The following is a 22219-nucleotide window of genomic DNA, read 5'->3' on the forward strand; positions in this document are numbered from 1 at the left end:
ATATATATATATTTTTTCTGATACAATGAAAACAACAAAGGCCCCAGAATTGAACCTTGTGGAACACCATACATTCCGTTATATACGTATGTGAATTTGTATAGCTCTAGGGCTGCTCGATTATTGTTATTATTATATCAATCAGTAATAACTGAAATCACTATTAATCAAGCGATCTTATATTTTTTGGGCACAAAACAAGAAAATGTTTAAACATGTAAAAAATACTAAATTATTATTATTATTATTTTATGTTTTTTTTAAGTTTCAAATACTAATTATGAAAGTTCCTTTTGGACCAAACAAAATTTATAAAATTAGTTTTTAATTATTAAAAAAAAACAAGGTACAAATGTGTAAATTCAAGTATGGTTTCCTTGTATCAACAAATATTGTGCATTGCAGTTGCTTTGCTGTCCACTTATAAATTGCCATAGAACTGATGTAACATTTAAATAATTTCAATTTTTTTTTTTTTTACGATTATGACAATTTTGTAATCGTGGTGTGTAATAATTGAAATCGTAATTGAATTTTGATTAATTGCACAGCCACTTTCTTTTTTCTTTTTTTTGCTCGACATAGTTAACTCGATCAATTGAAGCAGGTTAAGAACCACTGCAACATTAGGTAATCATTGCAAAGTATGATTATGATACATTAAAGAATGATATGATATTAAAGAATTATATCCTGTATATTATACTATACAGGACTGTCTCAAAAAAATTCGAATATTGTGATAAAGTCCATTATTTTCTGTAATGCAATTATTAAATAAGCAAAAATGCCATACATTCTGGATTCATTACAAAGCAACTGAAATATTGCAAGCCTTTTATTGTTTTAATATTGTGGATTATGGCATTTTATTTTAACTTGGTCTGAGGAAATATTCTAATATTTGGAGATAGGCTATTTGAGTTTTCTTAAGCTATAATCCATAATCACCAATGGATGTGTATTGCTCCATAAATGTATTGTTGATTAGAATCCCTCCCCCACTTCCTCATTTCTTTCCCTTTTTCCCCCACATCGAAGAAACTCGGGGCGCTAATTTGCGAACCATCAGGCTTCCCGTTCTGTCTCCCAAACGGTTTTTGTCTGTGAAGATAAATTCCTTGTGTATTTTTAAATACTTGGCCAATAAAGAGGATTTTGATTCTGTTTACGCTCTTTAAAGTGGTGAAAATGATTGAAATTATTATATTATGCAGGTGTTCCTAATTGGTGTCTGATTAGTGTAGAGTAATACTACAATGTTGGCCACTTAAGACGAAACAGAGCGACTTACCTGTAGCAGTAGACGGAGATGGCGATGATGAGCAGCATGGGCACAATGACGGCGGGGATGATGATGTAGAGCGACAAATCGTTCTTCGTCTCGTACTGCACCGAGCCCACCACCCACTCCCCTTTGCCAAACTTGATCTGTGGGGAAAAAAATGAAAAAAAAAATAATGAGAGTGTTGAATCTTATTATCAAGCACGCTTTAGACATTTATCCTGCTCCGGATGGGGTCAACGTTAAAAGCTGCGAAGTATGGGGCAATCTACATAATTGCCCCGCGTTTTTGTTTTTTTTCCCAACCGTGGTGCCTTTGAGTGTTTTAAAGTGCTGCGAGTTGGTGGCCCCATATTGAGTGAACAAATCCACGAGTGTATTGTGCCCGACACTTAAATCAGGCGAATTTTCTGTCGGAAGCATCCTGCACCGTCTCCAGTCCGGTCGTGCCGCTTTTTTCACACACAGTGCCCAAAATGAAACAATAGCTCACTGAGAGCTGAGCTGACGGCGCCCGGCATCATCATCATCATCATCATCATCATCATCGCCACCGCTGTAGCGAGGCTATGAAATACACAAAATTACCATACATCACAGTTATTAAATTCATACTCAGCGGAACGTCTAATGAGACTTCAACTCGGTGATCATAACAAGGTTTAACTACAAGTATGTTTGGCTTGTTTCTTTACATTTTTTTTGTTTTTGTTTTACAAAAGTGAAAAATTCAAACACATTTCCAAACAGATTGTGTCCGGCAACAGAAGCTCCCTTAGTTTAATAACAATAATAATAATAATAATAATAATAATAATAATAATAATAATAATAATAATACATTATATTTGTATAGCGCTTTTCTCATCATCTTCACCATTGTAGCGAGGCTATGAAATACAGAAAATTACCATACATCACATATTTTAAATTCATACTCAGTGGAACGTCTAATGAGACTTCAACTCGGTGATCATAACAACGTTCAACTAGAAATATGTTTGGCTTTTTTTCTTTACTTTTTTTTTTTGTTTTCCAACAGCAAAAAATTCAAACAGTATTTCCAAATACTGTCCGTGTGTCCGGCAAGCTCCCTTAGTTAATAATAATAATAATAATAATAATAATAATAATAATAATAATAAATTACTACTACTACTAATAATAATAATAACAATAGTACATTATATTTGTATAGCGCTTTTCTCATCATCATCACAACTGTAGCGAGGCTATGAAATACAGAAAATTTCCATACTTCACATTTATTAAATTCATACAGTGGAACATCTAATGAGACTTCAACTCGGTGATCATAACAAGGTTTATCTACAAGTATGATTGGCTCTTTTGCATTTTGTTGTTGTTGTTGTTTTCCAAAAGCAAATAATCTAAACAGCATTTCCAAACAAATTGTGTCCGACAATAGAAGCTCCCTTAGTTAATGATAATAACAATAATACATTATATTTGTATAGCGCTTTTCAGAAGACTCAAAGACACTTTACAGAAATAAAACTGATAAAAACTACACAGTCAAAAGAAAAACGTAAGTAGGACTTCTAAATATTTACCAAAAAAACAAAAGCATGTCATGTAAAAGCAGAAGGACAGAGAATACGTTTCTGACCATTAGATCCAGCAGCTCGGGCCGAGTGTCGCGGCGGTGTCTGCGTGAGCGAGCGCGAGGCTTGGTGGAGGGCGGGTCCAGGAACAGCTTGTCGTCCTGGAGGGTGTTGACCAGACAGGGAACGTCGCCCACGAAGGCCTGCGCCTCTTTGGCCGTCATGGCTTTGGAGAAGCCTCGACCCTGCACGGCCAACGGAAAGGGCGAGAGAATGAACAAAATCGCTAAGCGCCCATTCGTTCGACAAGTCGCACGTATTTATCACTCGCTTATTTGCAACTCAGAGCAACTCTTTGACTGTGTTTCCAAGTTTGGTGAGTGGCAGACGGAAAGAGATGCTTAAGCTCATTAAGTACAAGGATGCTTCTTGTAAACGTCTTGAGACTAATGGCCTCATCGCACTGGATCAGAAAGTTCCCTTTTTAAGCTCCGTGCAATTGTGTACAGTACGGCAGCTGGGCCTTCACTTCCACTAATGGATTCTGGAGGATGATGAACGGATGACTAATTTGCATTAGGTGTGTTTATACAAAGGAAGGCTTATGAGGAGACATTATGGGCCCCAACACTGACTTACAGCAGTCAATAAGCTGCTTGAGCTGGGATAATTAGTCAAGGACTCATCCGTAGGTACGTTTGTTCAGGTCATTATAATATTGGGTTAGGCTTCTCCAATATGATGGGTTTTTTTCTTCTTTTCAATATGGTGCGTGAGTCTTGGTCAGTGCAATATGATTATATGACTATAAGATGACGAGATGACAACTGGAAAGGGGGTTAAGGTAATATGTATGATTTCATCCATCCATCCATCCATCCATTTTCTTAACCGCTTTTCCTCACAAGGGTCGCAAGGGGTGCTGGAGCCCATCCCAAGCTGGCTTCGGGCAGTAGGCGGGGTAACACCCTGAAATGGTTGCCAGCCACTTGCAGAATATGTATGATTTCAATTATGAAAAAAAATATTAATCACAGGGCGGCGCGGTGGACGACTGGTTAGCATGTCCGCCTCCCAGTTCTGAGGACTCGGGTTCGAGTCCAGGCTCCGGCCTTCCTGGGTGGAGTTTGCATGTTCTCCCCGTGCCCGCGTGGGTCTTCTCCGGGTACTCCGGTCTCCTCCCACATTCCAAAGACATGCATGGCAGGTTAATTGGGCGCTTTTGTGCGTGGATGGTTGTTCGTCTCTGTGTGCCCTGCGATTGGCTGGCAACCAGTCCAGGGTGTCCCCCGCCTACTGCCCAAAGCCAGCTGAGATAGGCTCCAGCACCTCCCGCGACCCTTGTGAGGAATAAGTGGTCAAGAAAATGGATGGATCAATATTAATCACAATTATATTGGTAATATTATTGTTCATCCGATAATTTATGATTTGGTACAAAATAAGAAAATGTTTACCATGTAAAAAAAAAGAAAAAAAAAAAGAAGACAAGTAAAATTCTTGAAACATTATAATTATGTAATTTTTTTTGTTATTTTAAAATAAAAAAAAAGGTGCAAATATAAAAATTCAAGTATGTTTTCCTGGAGTTTACTTGCAAAACACTAAATTGCCATCGAACTGTTGTCACATTTAAAGAACAAAATGGAGGAACTTGTGTGTGCGTGCCTCAAGACACCTCAGAATTAGCATTAATAATCTTTGTTTTTCTTTTTCTTTTACGATTATGCCCATTTTGCAATCGTGGAGTGTAATAACCGAAATCGTAATTTAATTCTGAGTCATTGCACAGACCTACGTTGTTGATATAACGTCATCAATATTATCGGCAATGTTGCTTTCACAATGTGCAATTTTACATTATAGAGTATTAATTATGTCTCAAAAGAAAACATGTCCATTGATTGGCTACAGAGTAGGAGGAAGTGATGAAAGTCCGAATCCATCATATAAAATAAATCATCATTTTACCATCAAAAGCCCTGTTTAATTTGTTCCTTTTACAGTTTGGGGTGTCAAAAAAAATGCATCAAAATTACTTTTCTGTTCAACACAAAAGCTCCACTTTGTGGTCAAAATGTCTGTCAATGAGGACGTGCGTGTTTGTATGTTGAGATGGGATGTTGATCCGGGTGCATGGCATCAAAACTTTGTGAAAGGAAGGATGATGTAAGGGAATAAAAAAATACATCAAGTAAAACACAAACAGAATAATTTACATGTAATTCTGTGTTTACCTCTAATCATCCCTTTAATCCTTGCATTTGAATGCACAACGTGTTATTTTTTGACTTGATTTAAATTGTGTTTAATGGTAATCCCCATTGCTTTCAAGACGCATGCATTTATGTAAATAAGTACCACAAACGACACAGGAAGTCACCAAAATAAAACAAATGAAATTCCTTCTCCATACATCACTTGTCACCCCCTTGAATGGATCCTTCCAACTTTTATGGAACTACGAGGTGGGAAATAATTAAATTAAATGTCGAATTGCAGCAAACGCTTGATTGGACCTCACAAACAAATCGCAGCGCCGAGTGAGGATAATAAACATGCGGCCATTATGCAATCGCAACCGCGACGGGGGAGGAAAAAAGTGTCAATTTTTTTTCTCCCCCTTTCCATTTTTATCCTAGCGTCGCGTCAAAACACTGACTCAGCAAAAACAAAGTGCTGTCATACCAGAAGCGCAGCATCAACAATAAACCCGTCTGAATCACTTTTTTTTTCGGATTCGCTTTTTTGCGCTAATAGGCTGCGTTGGTTCACTCACAGTGACGATGATGATGCTGGCCTCGGTGAAAACCCTCTTGGGCAGCTCGTAGAAGACGGGGTTCGGGTGGTAGTCGAAGTTGCGCAGGTCCTTCTCCCAGTTGTCCAACTTGATGTACGTCCTGGCCGCCTGACTCAGCGAGTCGTTGACCGCCGGCGAGCGGAACTGGATGACCGTGTCGTTCTTCTCGTGGGCGGCCTGCCACCCGAGCGGCATAAGCAGACAATAACATAAGTTAGGGTGACATAAAAGGCATTAAAAGGATATGAGGCGATATATTAGGTATCATTAAACAGGTGGAGTCCCATTTATGCTGTAAAAGCTTAGAGTGTGTGTTTAATGTAGTAGTGTAGTGTAATGCACGAAGCGACTTTTAACATCTGAACCGATATTTAACGAGTACCGTACTGTTCATTTTCGGGGTCAATTTTAACTCATTCACTCGCAGCCATTTTAACAGAATCAATCCCCTTCATTCCTGGCTGTTTTACTAGATTTTGACTGATTTTGCAAGGCCCACAGAATATTGTGTTCTATTGCTATAAAAACATGGAACCTACCAAAAGAAAGATTAAAATCTCTTCTTTCATCAGTAAAAAAAAAGTATGTTTCTATCTGTTTCCGTTTTGCAGCAATTAGTATTAGAATATAGCTAAGTTTCATCATTATTCACAAATCTATTTAGAATTGTGCGTAATTGAGCTTTTTTTCAACATGGCCCTGGTTGAGCTCATTTGCTCTGGTGCCACCTGCTGGCCGTTTGTGTAATAACTACCATTTCTTCAACCGTTCTTTGCAGTTGAGAGGCTGCATCTAAGCCTTCTGTAAGCTCTCACATAAAACAAACGGAAAAAAAAATAAAAAAACGTATAAATGCGTCCTTGGGACACTTAAAACATTTAAAATATGACGTATTTATTCGTTTTTGGGAACAAATGAGTTAACAAGAAAAAAACCCCCAATAATAACAATATGATAATAATAATATCCATCCATCCATTTTCTTGACCGCTTATTCCTCACAAGGGTCGTGGGGGGTGCTGGAGATAATAATAATAATAATAATAATAATAATAATAATAATACGGCCAAATAGATTTTTAAGCATCCTTTTCTTATGGAAATATTAAACCAAACGTCTTACTTAAGGTTAAGTTTCACACATTAAGCACGGAAGAATGTTATATTAATGGAACATTAAGCCTTAATATTTTATCACAATTCTGTTCAAACGTGAAACAGATTACAACCTGTTTGTTAATTGCAGTGGTTCACACTTACAAGACTGAAGTTTCAGATCAATAAATAATACATTTTCAGAAAAAATCTCACAGTGTACATGTACAAGTTTACTGATTAGTATTTTCTAAATTTGAGTAAAAAAAAAAATTATCGCAACAATCGACTTATAAATGGATTAATTAGTATCGAATCGAATCGTGATCTATGAATCGTGATACGAATCGAATCATCAGGTATTAGGCAATTCACACCCATAAATAATAATTAACAAAATTTTACTTGAGGATTATGTAAGGGTTAAAATGTCTGCGGATCGAACAAATTTGCAATTGTAAATCTTGGAACAGGTTGCACATTCATGAACGTCTCCTTCACTATTTTTTTTTTTTCCCCCACAGAAAGGAAGTACGATAGAAGAGTACGTAGATATGTTCCACAAAAATATCTATGATGTAGTGGGGGTGCTGTGGATGAAGCAAGAGGAAGACTGTACCCCGTTTGATGCAGCCTTTCCTCTTTTAGTAAATACGAGAAGCACGTTGGCTCATTCTTCCAATTTCAGACTGACGACGAGGTGATATTTTTGTCACCGAGTGTTTGGCACCCGGCAACGTGCTTCCTGCAGCAACATGGCGAGTTCAGCTAGTCAGTCGCAGTGTCGGCGAACTTTCACACCGCCACCGTTGGCGCCTCAATCACCATCTGCTATGAAAAGGGTGCAATGTGCCCTTCCGGGGACGTTGACATATTCTCCCACCCTTGATAAACTCCCTTGGACCAAAACATTAGGTACACAATCTAATGTGGTCCCGTAAAAACAAAATCTGCGTTATAATGTTCGGTTTTGATTGACACTTTCAGAGAGGTATTGATTTAACATACAAAATATTTATTATTGCGTTTTTAGTTTGCAGTGGTACAAAGAGCGACCTTTATCGTGCACCCCCAAAAAATTGTCAAGCTCCGACCTTTTGGAGTTGAATTATTAAGACTTTTATATCTTAAGGCAAGTCATCACATTTTGCTGCCATGCTCTATTCATGCGCAGTTTGATATGAAATATTTTGCATACGTCTGGGGAAGGAATTATGAACAGCTTGAAATAGAAGTCAGCGTTAGCACGAAAGCTTCAGGCTTCTGCTAGAAAGTGCAAAAATTGAATCTACGAGAACATGTGAAATGTATTTGTGACACTTTAAATGGTTGCAGGTATGTGCTGATCAAGGTCATTTTAGTTCACTAAAACTAATGCAAAAACTAAAACTAAAATTCAAAAAATTTCGTTAACGGACTAAAATAAAAACGAAAATGCTTTTAAACTACATTTTATGTTTTATAACTAAAACTAACTATAATTATAGCAAACATGTCCTTGGTTTTAGTCGTTTGGTAATTAACTTAATGCATGAGCCTTTGGGGATGATTTGAAATGTGATTTTTATTAGTAGATTTATTTTGATATAAACTGGAATAATAACGTTTGAAAGTGTGTCACACAGAAGTGACGTCATCTAGCAGCAGGCCAATAGAAAAGCACCTTCAGATGACATCAATCTCATGGTGGGTTTTTTTAAATACAGTATTGCACATAAGTAATACACATAAAAAAACAACAACAACAACAACAAAAACGAAAAAAAAAAAAAAACTAAAACTAATACTGAAACTAACGAAGACTAAACTAAAAATAAGCAGAACCCGGAAAATTGATTAAAACTAACTAAATTTAAAAAACAAAACTAAAGACGAAATAAAAACTAACTAAAGTGAAAATTCCAAAACTATAATAACCCTGAAATGAAAAAATGAAAATTCCAAAACTATAATAACCCTGGTGCTGATATGCATTTAACAACAAGAGCATGAATGGGATTGGTTGATTGAGGGTGTGCACACTTATGCAACCAATCCGTGAATTGTGATTAATTTTGAAATGTGTATGAAATGATGAATCTTGATGAATTTCCCTTTTTTCTAGATCACAAAAACCCGGTATTTGAACAGGGGTGTGTAGACTTTTTAGATCCACTGTTGATCGAACCACCATTAAAATACACTAGCGAAGCAAAACAGCAAAAACAGCTTTAGGGGCTGTTTTTTTTCCCCCCCACTCAAGTAGAAGAAAACTCTCAGAATGAAGGAGGGGGAAAAAAAATATATATTATCGCTGTCGACACCGAGCAACAATGCACCGTGCATGTTTATACCAGCAAAAATATTGAATGCAAATATTTAGGTGGAGTTCAATGACTTAAAGCACAACAAGCTTAAGAAGGTGACCAGCCGAGGCCTTTGAGATAAGACGCATCGCAGCCACTTCTGTTGCCGGCGTTGGCAACAGAAGAGTTGGCCGCGAGCGCCGGGCGATAAAGAGCGACACAGCCACATAATCTCCCGCAAACCTTAATACCGGCATTAAATTCAGCCCTGTAAAGGAAATGATCAACATTTTTCTGCTGCTTAGCGGCGGCCGCTAACACTGGAGGGACAGCCGGAGCCGCTTTTAAAAGTTCACCCCGCCGCCGTCAATCCCGCTTTCTTAAGCTGGAGGGGCGCATTTTATTTGGGCCGCTATCTGCAATCCTACAGGTTCGGAGGATTTATTGGACTGGGACGTAAGATGAGGTAATACAGGCTTAAGTAATCTCCCGGGATCTGCGGAGGCCGGCGCGCATCGCGGCGGGGGAGAGAGAGAGAGTGGGGAAGTGTGTCGGCATGCCACGTCGGCGGAAGAAACGCTTGACGAGCTTTGAATGAATCACTGCTGTCTCCTCGTGGGCTGGCGAGATGGATGGACAGGCGGGAAGAGATTTAAAAAAAGAAAAGTAAAAAAAAAGGATGCATTGAGTGAGGGAAGAAATGAAATGATGATTGCCAGAGAACAGATAGATGGGAACAATAGGGAGGATGGTGCAGATAATTATAGCGAATTGAAAAAGGAATGGAAGGCGCACTCGCGCACACCTCGAATGATGTGGAGTTGTCTTCTCCCTGGACCATCATGACGGCTCTCTGGATGATGTCGAAACCCGAGCCAGTCACCACGATGTTTCTCCCGCCGCTGCAACACAATCGTGACAACGGACAACATGGACAAACTTACAAATTTCACTCGAGTGATGGGGAGATGTCAACAAACGATGGCAACATTTGTTGCTAGGGTGCATGGCTAGATTTACCAACAAAGGGAGCTCCATTTCATTTTTATTTATAAAAAAATAAATAAATAATTCACTCACTAACAAACTTGTAAAAACATACTCATCAACTAAGTCAGTTATGAACAAATTAACACACTCACAAATGAACCCATATAGAAACGCATGAAGTGCTGGTAATTAACACTTGAAATGACTCCCTCGCTCTCCCTCCCTCACTCACTCACAAACCAATTCATTCACTCACTCACAAACCAACTCACAAAATAACCACCTCACACTGTTAGACTAGCAAAGTTAATTGCTGAGTCAGTCAGTCCCTCACTCACTCATCAAGGTATTCAAATGACTTATTCACTGAGTAGTAGCAGTTTTGAGTGAGTGAGTGAGTAAGTGAGTGAGTGAGTGAGTGAATGACTAAGTAAGGTAGGTTGAGTTTGTTAGTTACTGTGTAACTTAGAAAGACAGTCAGTCACTCAAGCAGTCAACAAAGTGACACACGAACCAACAAACAACTCACTCAATCACTCACTAACTCACTCACTCACTCAGGCTTAACCACTATTAACAAAGTTAAAACACATCTCATCACTCACTCACTCACTCACTCACTCACTCACTCACTTGGTGACTAACAAACTAAAAACGTCACTATTTAACTAACTCAATTGAGTGAGTGAGTGAGTGAGTGAGTGAGTGAGTGAGTGAGTGAGTGAGTGAGTGAGTGTGTGAGTGAGTTGTTTTTACCAAGTAAGTGATTTGAGGGTGAGTCAAAGAGTAAAAAAAAGTCACCAATCTTGATGACCAACTCACTCACTCACTCACTCACTCACTCACTCACTCACTCACTCACTCACTCACTCACTCACTCAAGCGAGTTAAATAGTGATGTTGTAGCCAGTAAGTTAGTTTGAGTTTGTTAGTTACCAAGTAAGTGGTTGAGTGAGTGAGTGAGTGAGAGTCATAAATCTCACCAATCAAGGTGACCAACTCACTCATTCTCTGCCTAGTAGTAGTAGTAGTGAGCTAATTATTGAGTTTGTGAGTATGTGTAGGATAGTTTGAGCTAGTGAGCGAGTGAGCCAGTCACGTGACGTGTGCAGTGTTGCGTGTATCACTGACCAGACGAAGCTGTCTTTGGGCTGGAATTCCAGCACGGTGGGGTTTTCCAAGAACTGGAAGGCACTGCTGATGTGTGTGACGGCGACCCTCCCGTACTTCACTGTGACAGCCAGCGGGTCAGAGGGCACCTTATCAGCCAGATACTTCCCCGTCCTGCAGGTGATTTCTTCTCCAAAGTGCTCCCTGTCGACAGCGCAGTGGGGGGGAAGAAAAAAAAAAAACCTTCAGCGGCAGCCGCAGGTGAGAGGTGACGCCAGGCCGGCGCGGGCCAAAGTGGAAACGGGCTGACAGCTTGTTAAATCTTCTCTGGCTCGTTATTTTAGGCCGTTACCTCTCCCTAAAATGTCACGGCGGATTGGTGTCGCTGGAGAGTCGTACGCGACACCAAAGTTAAGGTCACTTCACAGAGAAAAAAGTTAAGATGAGATTCAGCGCAAGATTATGAGTTAGCAAAGATAATGCAAACGTATATAATAGATATTCACTCTGTTTGCATTTTGATAAGGTCAACAACTTTACAGCCTCAAACTAACCAATATGTATGATTATATTACTTTTCCAAAGTAAAACTATGATTTTATATACAACTCATATTTTTGGTATTATTTATATAGTTTTTAATATTATATATTGTGTTTAATATTGTATATTTTGTTGAATAATATTATTACTATGACTATTTCCTTGTAACATGAATTTTTCCAGTCATATTAAGTTTGGTGTACCATAAGATTTTCATTATCTTCTTTGATCTTTGAATCACTTCTTTCTTGTAATATTACTACTCTGATTTGGAAAAAGTGCAACTTTATATTCTTGGGATATTTTGACATTATTGTGATGACAAATTTCTGGCAAAATTGCAACTGTATTTTCTGTGGAATTTTTCGACGTTATTGTATTCTCATAAATATATGGCATTTTTTTCCTTTAAAATCTATTCATAATTTTGTGATATTATTATCTTAATATTCAGTAATAAACTAAATCAATCTATCTATCTATCTATCTATCTATCTATCCATCCATCTATCCATCCATCTATCTATCCATCTTTCATCCATCCATCCATCCATCTTTCATCCATCCATCCATCCATCCATCCATCTTTCATCCATCCATCCATCCATCCATCCATCCATCCGACCATCTATCTCTCTATCATCCATCCATCCATCCATCCATCCATCCATCCATCCATCCATCCATCCATCCCATCCATCTATATAGTAAATATAAATGTATATTAGACTTGAACAATATATCAGAAAAATGATCATCATTGTGATAATGGCCCGTGCAGTGTGCAATATTAATTAATTAGCTAAGAATACATTAAGCCTGCTTATGCTTATTTTGCCACATGGGAAAAAAAAATGCATTTTTGTCATTAGGAAAGAAAAATAAATATCACAATATCGATATCGCAATATTCAACACCCATATTGCATATTTTCCCAATATCGTGCATATATTTTAACCTGTGCTGTTTGGCCACTTGCTCATGCATACTATCTGTTTTATGCCGTGTGAATAAATTCAAGTTGACGAATGGCAAAGAGTTCCTTTAATTTGACTTTATATGACCCTCGGAGGAAAAACGTCTGTAAAATCTCTAACTGCGAATATTGATGGCGTGTAAGTCCTTACACAATGCAGCCCACATCTCCGACGGTAACCTGGATGTCATCCTTACTGCCCGTGTCCAGGAAGCGTCCGCTGATTGTGATGAGGGTGCCCCCGGCTTTGGGCCCACGACTGGGCGTGACCTCCTCGGGGATGGGATTCTGGTGACGAGAGGGGAACACGACGGGCATGAGCGAGAGTCGCCGGATGAAGCACGCATACGCGCATTACAAGATAAATCGCACACACGCGCAGCCCCCGAGGCAAACACTTGTTCGTGCACATGCGAACAAGAGCGGCGCCTCCCCGTCTCCCATCTTCCATTTTGCGCTCATCAGAAGCGTTTGCCGCACATAGATCACACATCTGCCTCAATTTGCTGAGCAAACACTTAAGGCGGAGCACTCCCGGGGGGTGTGGGTGTGGGGGGGGGGGTGCTTTAGCGCCGCTGGAGATGTGAAAGGCGAGTTGAAAAGCAACGCCGCCTGTTCAAGTCTGACACAGAAACGAGGTCGAGTGTGCGGCATCTGCTGAGACACAAATTGATTCCCGACCAGCTTAGCATGGCACACAAGTGTGCCGAAAACCTGCCGTGCCACACTTGCATTGACAAAGTAGCTTTGAATTACTTGACTGATTATTTTTGACAAATTCTGCATCGTGAAGAAAAATGAATGATGGGGATACTTTTTCACCATATTACCATTTTATTCTAATAAAATGATATCTTTAACCTCTCCTAATTTTTTTGTATGTAACTTATTTTACAATTATTACAAGTAGTAAAGTATTACTGTGTTATTTTATTTTAATGTTGTGCAATTATGAATCTGCATTGTAGTACTATAAACATATTTTAGTAGATGGATTTATGTATTATTTAATGGTGTGCATCACTACGGAAAAGATAATTCGAATCTAATGTAATGATTCAATTCAGTTCGTCCAATCAAAAGCTTTTTTTACGATTTGAATCAGTTTTATTGTATTATTGTATGCCAACTTTTTCCCTCCTAATACTGTATTCATTATTGTAATATTATGAAAAATTAAAGTAACCTTATTACTTTTTTCTTTTCCTTCAGCTTTGTTGAAAAACAAAGCTGCTTGTAAAATTACAACTTTGTAAGACAACTTTTCCTCATAATATTTCCTCATGACTTTTGTAAAATGACGACTTCATTCTAACATTTCAACTCCCTTCTCAAAACACTTTCCGCCTTTATAACTACAACGTTGCAGAACTTGAAGTATTTGACGTAATATTCAGACATCACAAACTTTTTTTTTTTTGCATAAAATCGCAGCTTTTTTTGTCAAAATATTTCAACTTTATTCCCGTAAAATTACGAGCTTTAATAAGAATGACCTTCGAGAGTAGCCAGACTTCCCATTCGTGGGGACCCATTCCTTTTCATTTCATTTCATTTTCGTTGATTTTTTTTTCTTGACATTGGGAGAAAGAAATAAGTGCAATCAACTAAAAGCTCGAAGCGGCACTCAATCTTTCCGAGCCGGAGGAGGCAAGGGGGAGATTTACGGTGTTTACCCTGTAAGTGAAGAACATGGAAGAGGTTCCGCTCTTTCCGCCCTTCACCTCCACATCCACTTGGCCCCAAAATTGCTTGTCGGGGGCCACGGGGCCGATCTCGCACACCACGCTGGAGGAGGCAACAAAATAAACGCCATAATTAACAACGTGTATGAAAACGATCACTTCTGGTAAAATGGCGGCATTATTTTCGTAACAGGGCGGCAATAGTTCATCTGTTGGAGGCTCAAAAATGTAAAAGTGGATGTTGTGAGAGATGTTAGAGGAGGTGCCCTTGAGCAAGGCACCGTATTCCCGACCATCAGATTAAGTGATGCAGCTACAGTATGGTTGAACGCCTCACCAGTAGTCTGCATGTTTGCCATCCGGTTCCAAATATGGTTGTCAGTTCAGTTTCCACTTGAGGCATTACCATGAGCACAAGAAATTCCAATGAGCTGCTAATATATTTCTATTTTTTAAATGCCTCGTAAGAATCAGACTTTCTTCTTCTAAAACTTGAACTTTAATCTCACATTTATGACTTTTTTTTTTTTACTAATATCTAAACTTGAATATACTAAAATGTATTTATTTTTCCTCTTGAAAATTAAATAAGTATAATAAATAAATAAGATTTTATAATACATTTTTGGTTGCAAAATGATAAATTTGTCCCATAATAGTTAAACTTTAATCTGATAAAATTATCACTTTTTTCTCCTGAAAAAAAAATTGCAACTTTCTTTGAGTAAAAATTAAGACTTTATTCTCCTAATATTTCCATTTTAGGATCATAAAATTAGGATTATTTTTCTCTAAATATCGAAACACAATTCTAATAAAATAGAATTTTAAATTCTCTTAATACTTTAATGTCCCAAAATTCAGACCATTTTATTATTAATATTTTAAATATATTCTCATACATACATCACAACTTTTTCCTCCTAAAATCTGACATTTTTTTTACCCTCATAAATAAATTTCCTTCTCAAGAAATGTACATCTTTTTCTTGTAGTTATGACTTTATTCTGCCAATATTTTTAATATTTCATTTGAATCTCATACAAATATTATTCATTAAAAAATATTTCAACATTACAACTTCTTTCTCATAAAACTTATTTCATAAAACTTCGCCTATTTTAATTTACAACTCATAAAATTCTGACTTTCCACTGATAGTTGGTTTTATTTTGATAAAATTACAACTCTTATGTCATAAATTATGACATTTATGGTGTGAAATTGTGACTTTTTTTCTAGCCAACTTATGTCACCATCCCCTGATTATTTTGACTTTTACCTTGCAAAATCAACACAACGATAAGTGAAGGGAAAAAAAATATAGCTTTATCACCTTGAGGTTAATAAAATGTAATTTTGGTCAAACGGGGCGCAGGTGAACGTTGACAAAAAAAAGTTTCTGATTTACGAGTGGAAACATTCCCAGCACGCCCGTAAATCCGGCGCCGCGTCTCTGTTTGCAGATGGCCGTGCAAAGAAATTTGCCCATAAAAGCCTCGGCCGTCCATCCCGGCAGATGTCAACACTTGTGGCCGGCATCTGCGGGGCAATAATGCCGCTCTTTCCTTTTCACGGCCCATTTGTGTGACGCTCCAACACCCTCGTGACTCAAATGCATTGACTGTTTGCCGAACCTCTGGGACACGACGCAACGGCACATCTGCAGCACTTTAAAAAAAAAAAAAAAGAAAAAAAAAAGAAAAAAAAAAAAAGACGAACGCGTGGCCATCAATCACCGGCCGGTATTTTTGCCAGGAGCTGCGTGAATGCATATCGGCCTGTTTGCAGGCGGAACGATGGCTGGGATTCATCAGCAGCCACATTTTAATGATTGATGGGCCCCCCACATGTTGAGGAGCACATTCCGCTTGGCCATTTGAGTCCCTGGATTCGCATTCGTCCACATTATTATTGCGCTTCATCGCGGGCCATCGTTTTATTCCGCCACATTTACCCGACCGCTACAATTAAAAAACGACAGGTCCTCAAACTAAAAAAAAAAAAAAAAAAAAAATAATAATAATAATCTAAACTTCCCATGCACTGTCTTTCTCGGAAAATTACAATGTTATTCTTGTAAAGTTTGACTGTTTTTGTTAATATTTCAAAAATTAAGCTTATAAATACACTTTGATTAAGATTTTTTTTTCTCTCTCTGTAAAATGAAACTTTTTTTTTTTCCCCCCACAGGAAAAAAGTTATTTATTTTATTTTTTTTTCCGACTTAATTCTTGCAAAACTTTCCACCAAATGTTTCAACATTATTCTCTGACGGTTTTGACTTTTCTTTTTTTTTTTTTTCTTCCCCCAACCACAATGTCCCTTCCCCCCCCCCCCCCCTTGGTAAACAACTAAACGTGTGACTTCAAAGTAAAAAAAATGAGGACAAAGTCATAAAAGAAATGTGATTTTATTCATTGACTATTTTTAATTCGGACAATGTTTTATATTACAACTTTTCCTCTCTAAAAATTCCGACTTTATTTCCTAATATTTAGACTTTTTCTAAAATTTTGACTTCACAACTTGATTTTGATACAATCTTACTCTTTTTTTTCCCCCCCTCTTAGAATATTATATAATCTCCAAATAATCTGACTTTATTCTCATAAAATTATACTTTTTTTTTTTTAAATAATGTTTTGTTTTTGAGAAGGACAATATATCCTGCTAATATTTTAATCTCATAAAATCACTCACTTTTTCCCCAACATTTTGATTCTGCTCACATAATACCAACTTTTTTTTTTCTTTTTCTCGTTTACTGGATATGCTGTCACTCGTCTATAAAAGAGTGAAGGCCCCTCTGTTGAGGATATGCATTTTTTTTTTTTTTTTTTTTTTTAAGACGTAATTCAGCGAAGTTCGGAAAAGGTGCGAGCTGAAGTTACCTGGTGGAGACGGAGTATTTGTCCTGCTGGTGAATGCAAGGCTCGCCGACCACCGTGATGTGTTCAATGTCTTCCTTGCGGATTCCCAGGTTGGATCCGCGAATGGTGATGGCGATGCCGCCTTGCAGGGGGCCGAAGCGAGGAATGATCTGCATGACGAAGACGGGAGGAACGTCATTGCATGTTAAACAACATACTACGTATAGTTATATTCTCATAAAATCAAACAATATTGCATCTGTTCCCAGTAAAAAGTAAAAACATTTTTACCAACGAATTTCTGACTTTATTATCCTGATACTCTGACTTTATTCTTGTCAAATTACAGCTTTTCTCATAATATTTATATATCATAAAACAATGTAATCTGATAAATTCTAACTTTTGTCCTTACATTGATTCTCCTGCTATTTTTATTTATTTATTAGGGACATCATATACCACTTTTTCAGACTGATACCAGTACGACTACCCACTCTGAGTCACAATACTTTTGATATATTTCTGACAAATGATTATTCACCGATGCCTCAAACTGCCGCAGTATGGCGTCAATTACTGAAAAGGAGAACTTGTACCGTATTTTCCGCACTATAAGAACCTTCAATTTTTTCAAAAGCTGACCATGCGCCTTATAATCCAGTGCGCCTTATATATGGATCAATATTGAGCCGCAACAGGTCTCGCTGTCAAGACGCTATCGGTGACCCTGCACGATCGGTGACGCGCATGCGCAGAAGATCCCGCCATCTTGGATCGCTAGCTAATACTAATACTTTACCTCAGAGAAAATAATAAAACAGCTGTTTATTCATTTTGGAGTTGACAGAAAGCCGATTTGTAATCTATTAATAAAGTTCGACTGACCTATTGGACTGTTTTGTTGACATTCCCTTTAGCGCAGCACCATCTAATGGATGCATAACCTAACCCCAGCCTTATATATGGAAAAAGTTTTAAAATATGTCATACATTGAAGGTGCGCCTTATAATGAGGTGCACCTTATAGTGCGGAATATACGGTACTTTCAAATTGTTTTGCCTTAAGTACCAGTGGCTGGTATCAACAGCCTCCATCAGTAATCTATACTTTAAAATAAGGCTGGTTTTGGCCCATTAGCGATATCTGGATGCTTACCCATCACTAGCTTTAATCTGGCGAAATTATTACTGCATTATAAATGATTTTTTTCCTCATAAAAAAATAGCATTTGCAAAAAAATGTAGTCTAGAAATTTGGTGGAATATTTCAACCTTAAACTTGTACATTTAATCTCACACTTTTCGCTCCAAAGATGGCATCATTGATGCAGTATTTTAATATCTTTAAACAACTTTGCATTTGAACACAAACTGCAGGAACACTCGCAGACATACCGTAGAAAACAATACTCTGACTCACAGGTATCTATTCTTTATCCTCTGCAAAAAATAACATTATTGCAGTTTATTTCTTATCATTTCTGTGTATGAACGGCACAATGTCCATTGAATTATAATGCACAAACTATGTCATTCTTTACATTGTATTTACAGTAACTGTTGTTGTTGTTGCATGTTTTAGAAAGCACAATATTGGAAAGAACTTGTTTTTTTTTAATTAAAAAACAGCAATTGGCTGGCAACTAGTGCAGGGTGTCCCCCGCCTACTGCCCAAAGCCAGCTGAGATAGGCTCCAGCACCCCCCGTGACCCTTGTGAGGAATAAGCGGTCAAGAAAATGGATGGATGGATGGATGGATGTTACAAAAAAAATGGATTAGCGTGTTGTGAAGCTGGAGCAGATTCATAGCATTTCCATTCATTTCAATATAAGTTGATTTCATTTCACTTCACATGTCTTCCGCACAAATTCAAGTCCAAGGTCAAGGCAGCACATAATTTTCATCTCATGTGTAGCAAAATTGTTTTTGTATTGGCTCTCATGAGCCTGCGCGGCAAATATATTCTGCAGTTGAAAATAAAACGTTATACTGTACACATGAAATCAGTGAGAGATGTTTTTCACGTATTAATAATGCATGTAAAAGTCATTAAAAAAAAAAGTGCTTGTCTGTTTGTTTGGCCTTGGTTGAGCCAGCAGAGGTTGGAACATGTAGATCTTTTTGACTGCTGAATGAATACAATCTTTTCCTCGGTGAGGCCTCGCACAGTTACCGACAGACTTCTTTCTCCCTTTTTTTTCCTCTAAACGTCAAAAAGGCTGAGGCGAGAAAACATTGATCCGGCGCTTTCTCGCGAGGTCCTCAAGGAGAAACAAACTTCTGCTTTTCATACAAGGACACGATTTAATAAACCGCTACAATTGATTATCCCATCCTCGCAGCCTTCTTACAAACTAACATTTGTTTGCATAATATCGCGGCTTCGGCCTGTAAAATGAATACGTGGGAAAATCACGACTCACGTCAGTGATCTGGGGGGCGGGGCACTCGGCGTCTTTGGGGTCCTCGGCGTGGTGCTGGTCGGGCGCGCACAGCTGCTCGTACACGCACGCCCTGTGCCTGGCGCACCACACGCAGCTGTACTTGATGTCGGCGTTCTTACACAGACTGCAGTCCTCGCGTCCCACCGAGCAGTTGTACAGGGTGACTGCAACGGAAAACAAACAAATGTTTACGGGTATCGATGATGAACGTCTCTATCGTATCTTTCTGATACGGAAAACTGGCATCAGTGTTCGCTATTTTAGCACATTCACAGTTAAGTTAGTTCAAAAGCGTGAGCATACCGTTTAGGGTGCTGTCCATCTTCTTGCCCAGCTCCTTGTCCTTCACGTAAAGAACAACGTTGGTCTCCGGCGACTTATCATAGGAAAACTAAAAAAAATAAATAAAAAAAAAAGAGAGAGAGATCGTGGGAAGAAAAAAACATGAATTATTAATGCGGTATCCGCTGATTATTGGCACTGAAGCCCTTAAGCTACAACTGCACGGTAGACTACCTCCGCTCCAGTGGAGAGTGGGCATGTAACGATAAGGGCAATATCGTGATATCGTGATATTGAAACTGCCACAATATCGGCGGCGTCGTGTTCACAATATTTAAAAGGAGCACATCTGTTCAGAAAGTCAGGTTGATTTCCATTTGTGCACTTCTAGCACCCTCTAGTGGCTAGTTTTAGTATTAGTGCAATTTAATTTTCATTAGGGATGTTTTGGCCTTCTATGTTTAAAATCTATGCTAATTGTCAGATGGAACCGATGTCAGGGGAACCGAATTTGCTTGTGAAGCGATCAATGTGTTCTTGCATTAGTAAGTAGGTGCCTCAATATTGTTATTAGAGAGTGGAGGTGATTTATATGCATTGCTGTTATGTACAAAAGCACAATATTGGTCTTTTTTTAGTATGCACTCTTTTTTTTTTATGACAATATTGTGATCTTTTTTAACTCATTCACTGCCATTGACGGAAAAAGATGTCAAATGATGCATTTTTTTTTTCTGGTCTGGCAATGAATGTGTTAATAAATAACTAAAAAAAAAAAAAATCAAAGTGGCCCTTGCATCTTTCTATTTTTCTGTATGTGGCCTTCAGAGGAAAAAGTTTGGACACCCCTGCTATACATTATATCAACAATTTATAATTTCTTCTGCTATACATTATATCAACAATTTATAATTTCTTCATTGATTTTTACCATGTTTAAAAAAAATAATGTAGCTTAACAATATTTAAGGGGGCTTCTGTCTGACATCCCCCCCCCCGCCGCCCCCCCAAATAGTCCTAACTACGCCACTGCCCAAATGGATTGCATCACTCTTCGCATCTGTGCATTTGATAAAATGAGTTAGTCAATGGTAAAAGGCTGAGTTTTCGTTTTTTCTGTTTTAACATATTCATTGCCAGACCAGAAAAAAATGCATCATTTGACGTCTTTTTCCGTCAATGGCAGTGAATGAGTTAAATATCACCAACCCCTCCACAATATCGTGATAATTATCGTATTGTGACCTTCATGTCGTGATAATATCGTATCGTGATGTTTGGATATCGTTACATCCCTAGTGGAGAGTGAAAAAAAAAAAGAACAATCATATGGAGTGTACCTCCAACCAAAGTAATATTTCACAACTCTGACGACATTGCACTGAATTATACTGGAGCCGGACCAAAACTCACGTTGAATCCACTGAAGGTGTAGAAGGGTACGTCCTCAAAGTTGACTTCTTCCTCCACGTTCTTCATGAGCTCCGTGCCGATGGTGAAAACGCGACCCTGAGTGACACGCGGAGCGGATGACCCAGCCAGCTCGTTTTTGAAAGGAGCTCGGCGTGGAAGAGGGGTGAAACGCGGCGTACCTGGTAAAGGTCCAGATTGATGCCCTCGAAGCTGACTGACTTCTTGTAGCCCACCGGGATCCACATCGGGTCGGGATTCTCGAACTGAGGACACCGCGCTCCCTGGCGAGGCACCACAACGAATACGTTAAGGTCAACGTCATTGCGGTAGAAACTTTGATAACAGAAATTCATTGTCCTGCTTATCGCTATGCATCACTGGCAAAGATTGGTGGACAAAGATACATTACAGAAAACCTCCCTCCATGGCATACATTCAAGAATAGGGGTGTTAAAAAAAATCTATTCGGCAATATATCGCGATACTACATCGCGCAATTCTCGAATCGATTCAATAGGCGGCTGAATTGATTTTTTTATTTTATTTTTTTAAAAGAGCTCAGAATTGTTCATTCGGTAGTCTTACCGATTCAACGTCTTAGCATCATTGCCTTTTTTTTTTTTTTTTTTTTTTTGTGTGTGTGAATCGATTTTTAAACTTCCATTTTTAATGGAAAAATATTCAACAAAACGTCTGACTTCGGGTTAGGATTCACACCTTGAGCATGGAAGAATGTTATATGAACGGAACATTAAGCCTTAATATTTTATTTTAATGCTGTTCAAACATGAAACAGATTACAACCTCGATAAGACTGAAATTTCAGATAAATAAATAATACATTTTCATATAAATCTTACACTCTAC

General features: G+C 38.3%; 1 protein-coding gene across 1 annotated transcript in view; it reads right to left on the bottom strand.

The window, feature by feature from the left end:
* plxnb2b (plexin b2b) overlaps positions 1 to 22219 on the bottom strand; it is a 221873-nt gene that overhangs the window by 26768 nt on the left and 172886 nt on the right. Inside the window, exons 12-23 of the mRNA XM_077517377.1 lie at positions 21532 to 21633; positions 21353 to 21448; positions 19961 to 20048; positions 19637 to 19821; positions 17231 to 17379; positions 14327 to 14438; positions 12802 to 12938; positions 11152 to 11334; positions 9836 to 9932; positions 5630 to 5827; positions 2916 to 3095; positions 1295 to 1431 (exon numbers count right to left, since the gene is read on the bottom strand). Coding sequence (XP_077373503.1) covers positions 1295 to 1431; positions 2916 to 3095; positions 5630 to 5827; positions 9836 to 9932; positions 11152 to 11334; positions 12802 to 12938; positions 14327 to 14438; positions 17231 to 17379; positions 19637 to 19821; positions 19961 to 20048; positions 21353 to 21448; positions 21532 to 21633 — 1664 coding nt within the window. The remainder of the gene's footprint in view (positions 1 to 1294; positions 1432 to 2915; positions 3096 to 5629; positions 5828 to 9835; positions 9933 to 11151; positions 11335 to 12801; positions 12939 to 14326; positions 14439 to 17230; positions 17380 to 19636; positions 19822 to 19960; positions 20049 to 21352; positions 21449 to 21531; positions 21634 to 22219) is intronic.

Source organism: Festucalex cinctus, chromosome 3 (genome assembly GCF_051991245.1).
Source record: "Festucalex cinctus isolate MCC-2025b chromosome 3, RoL_Fcin_1.0, whole genome shotgun sequence".
Taxonomy (NCBI): Eukaryota; Metazoa; Chordata; class Actinopteri; order Syngnathiformes; family Syngnathidae; genus Festucalex; species Festucalex cinctus.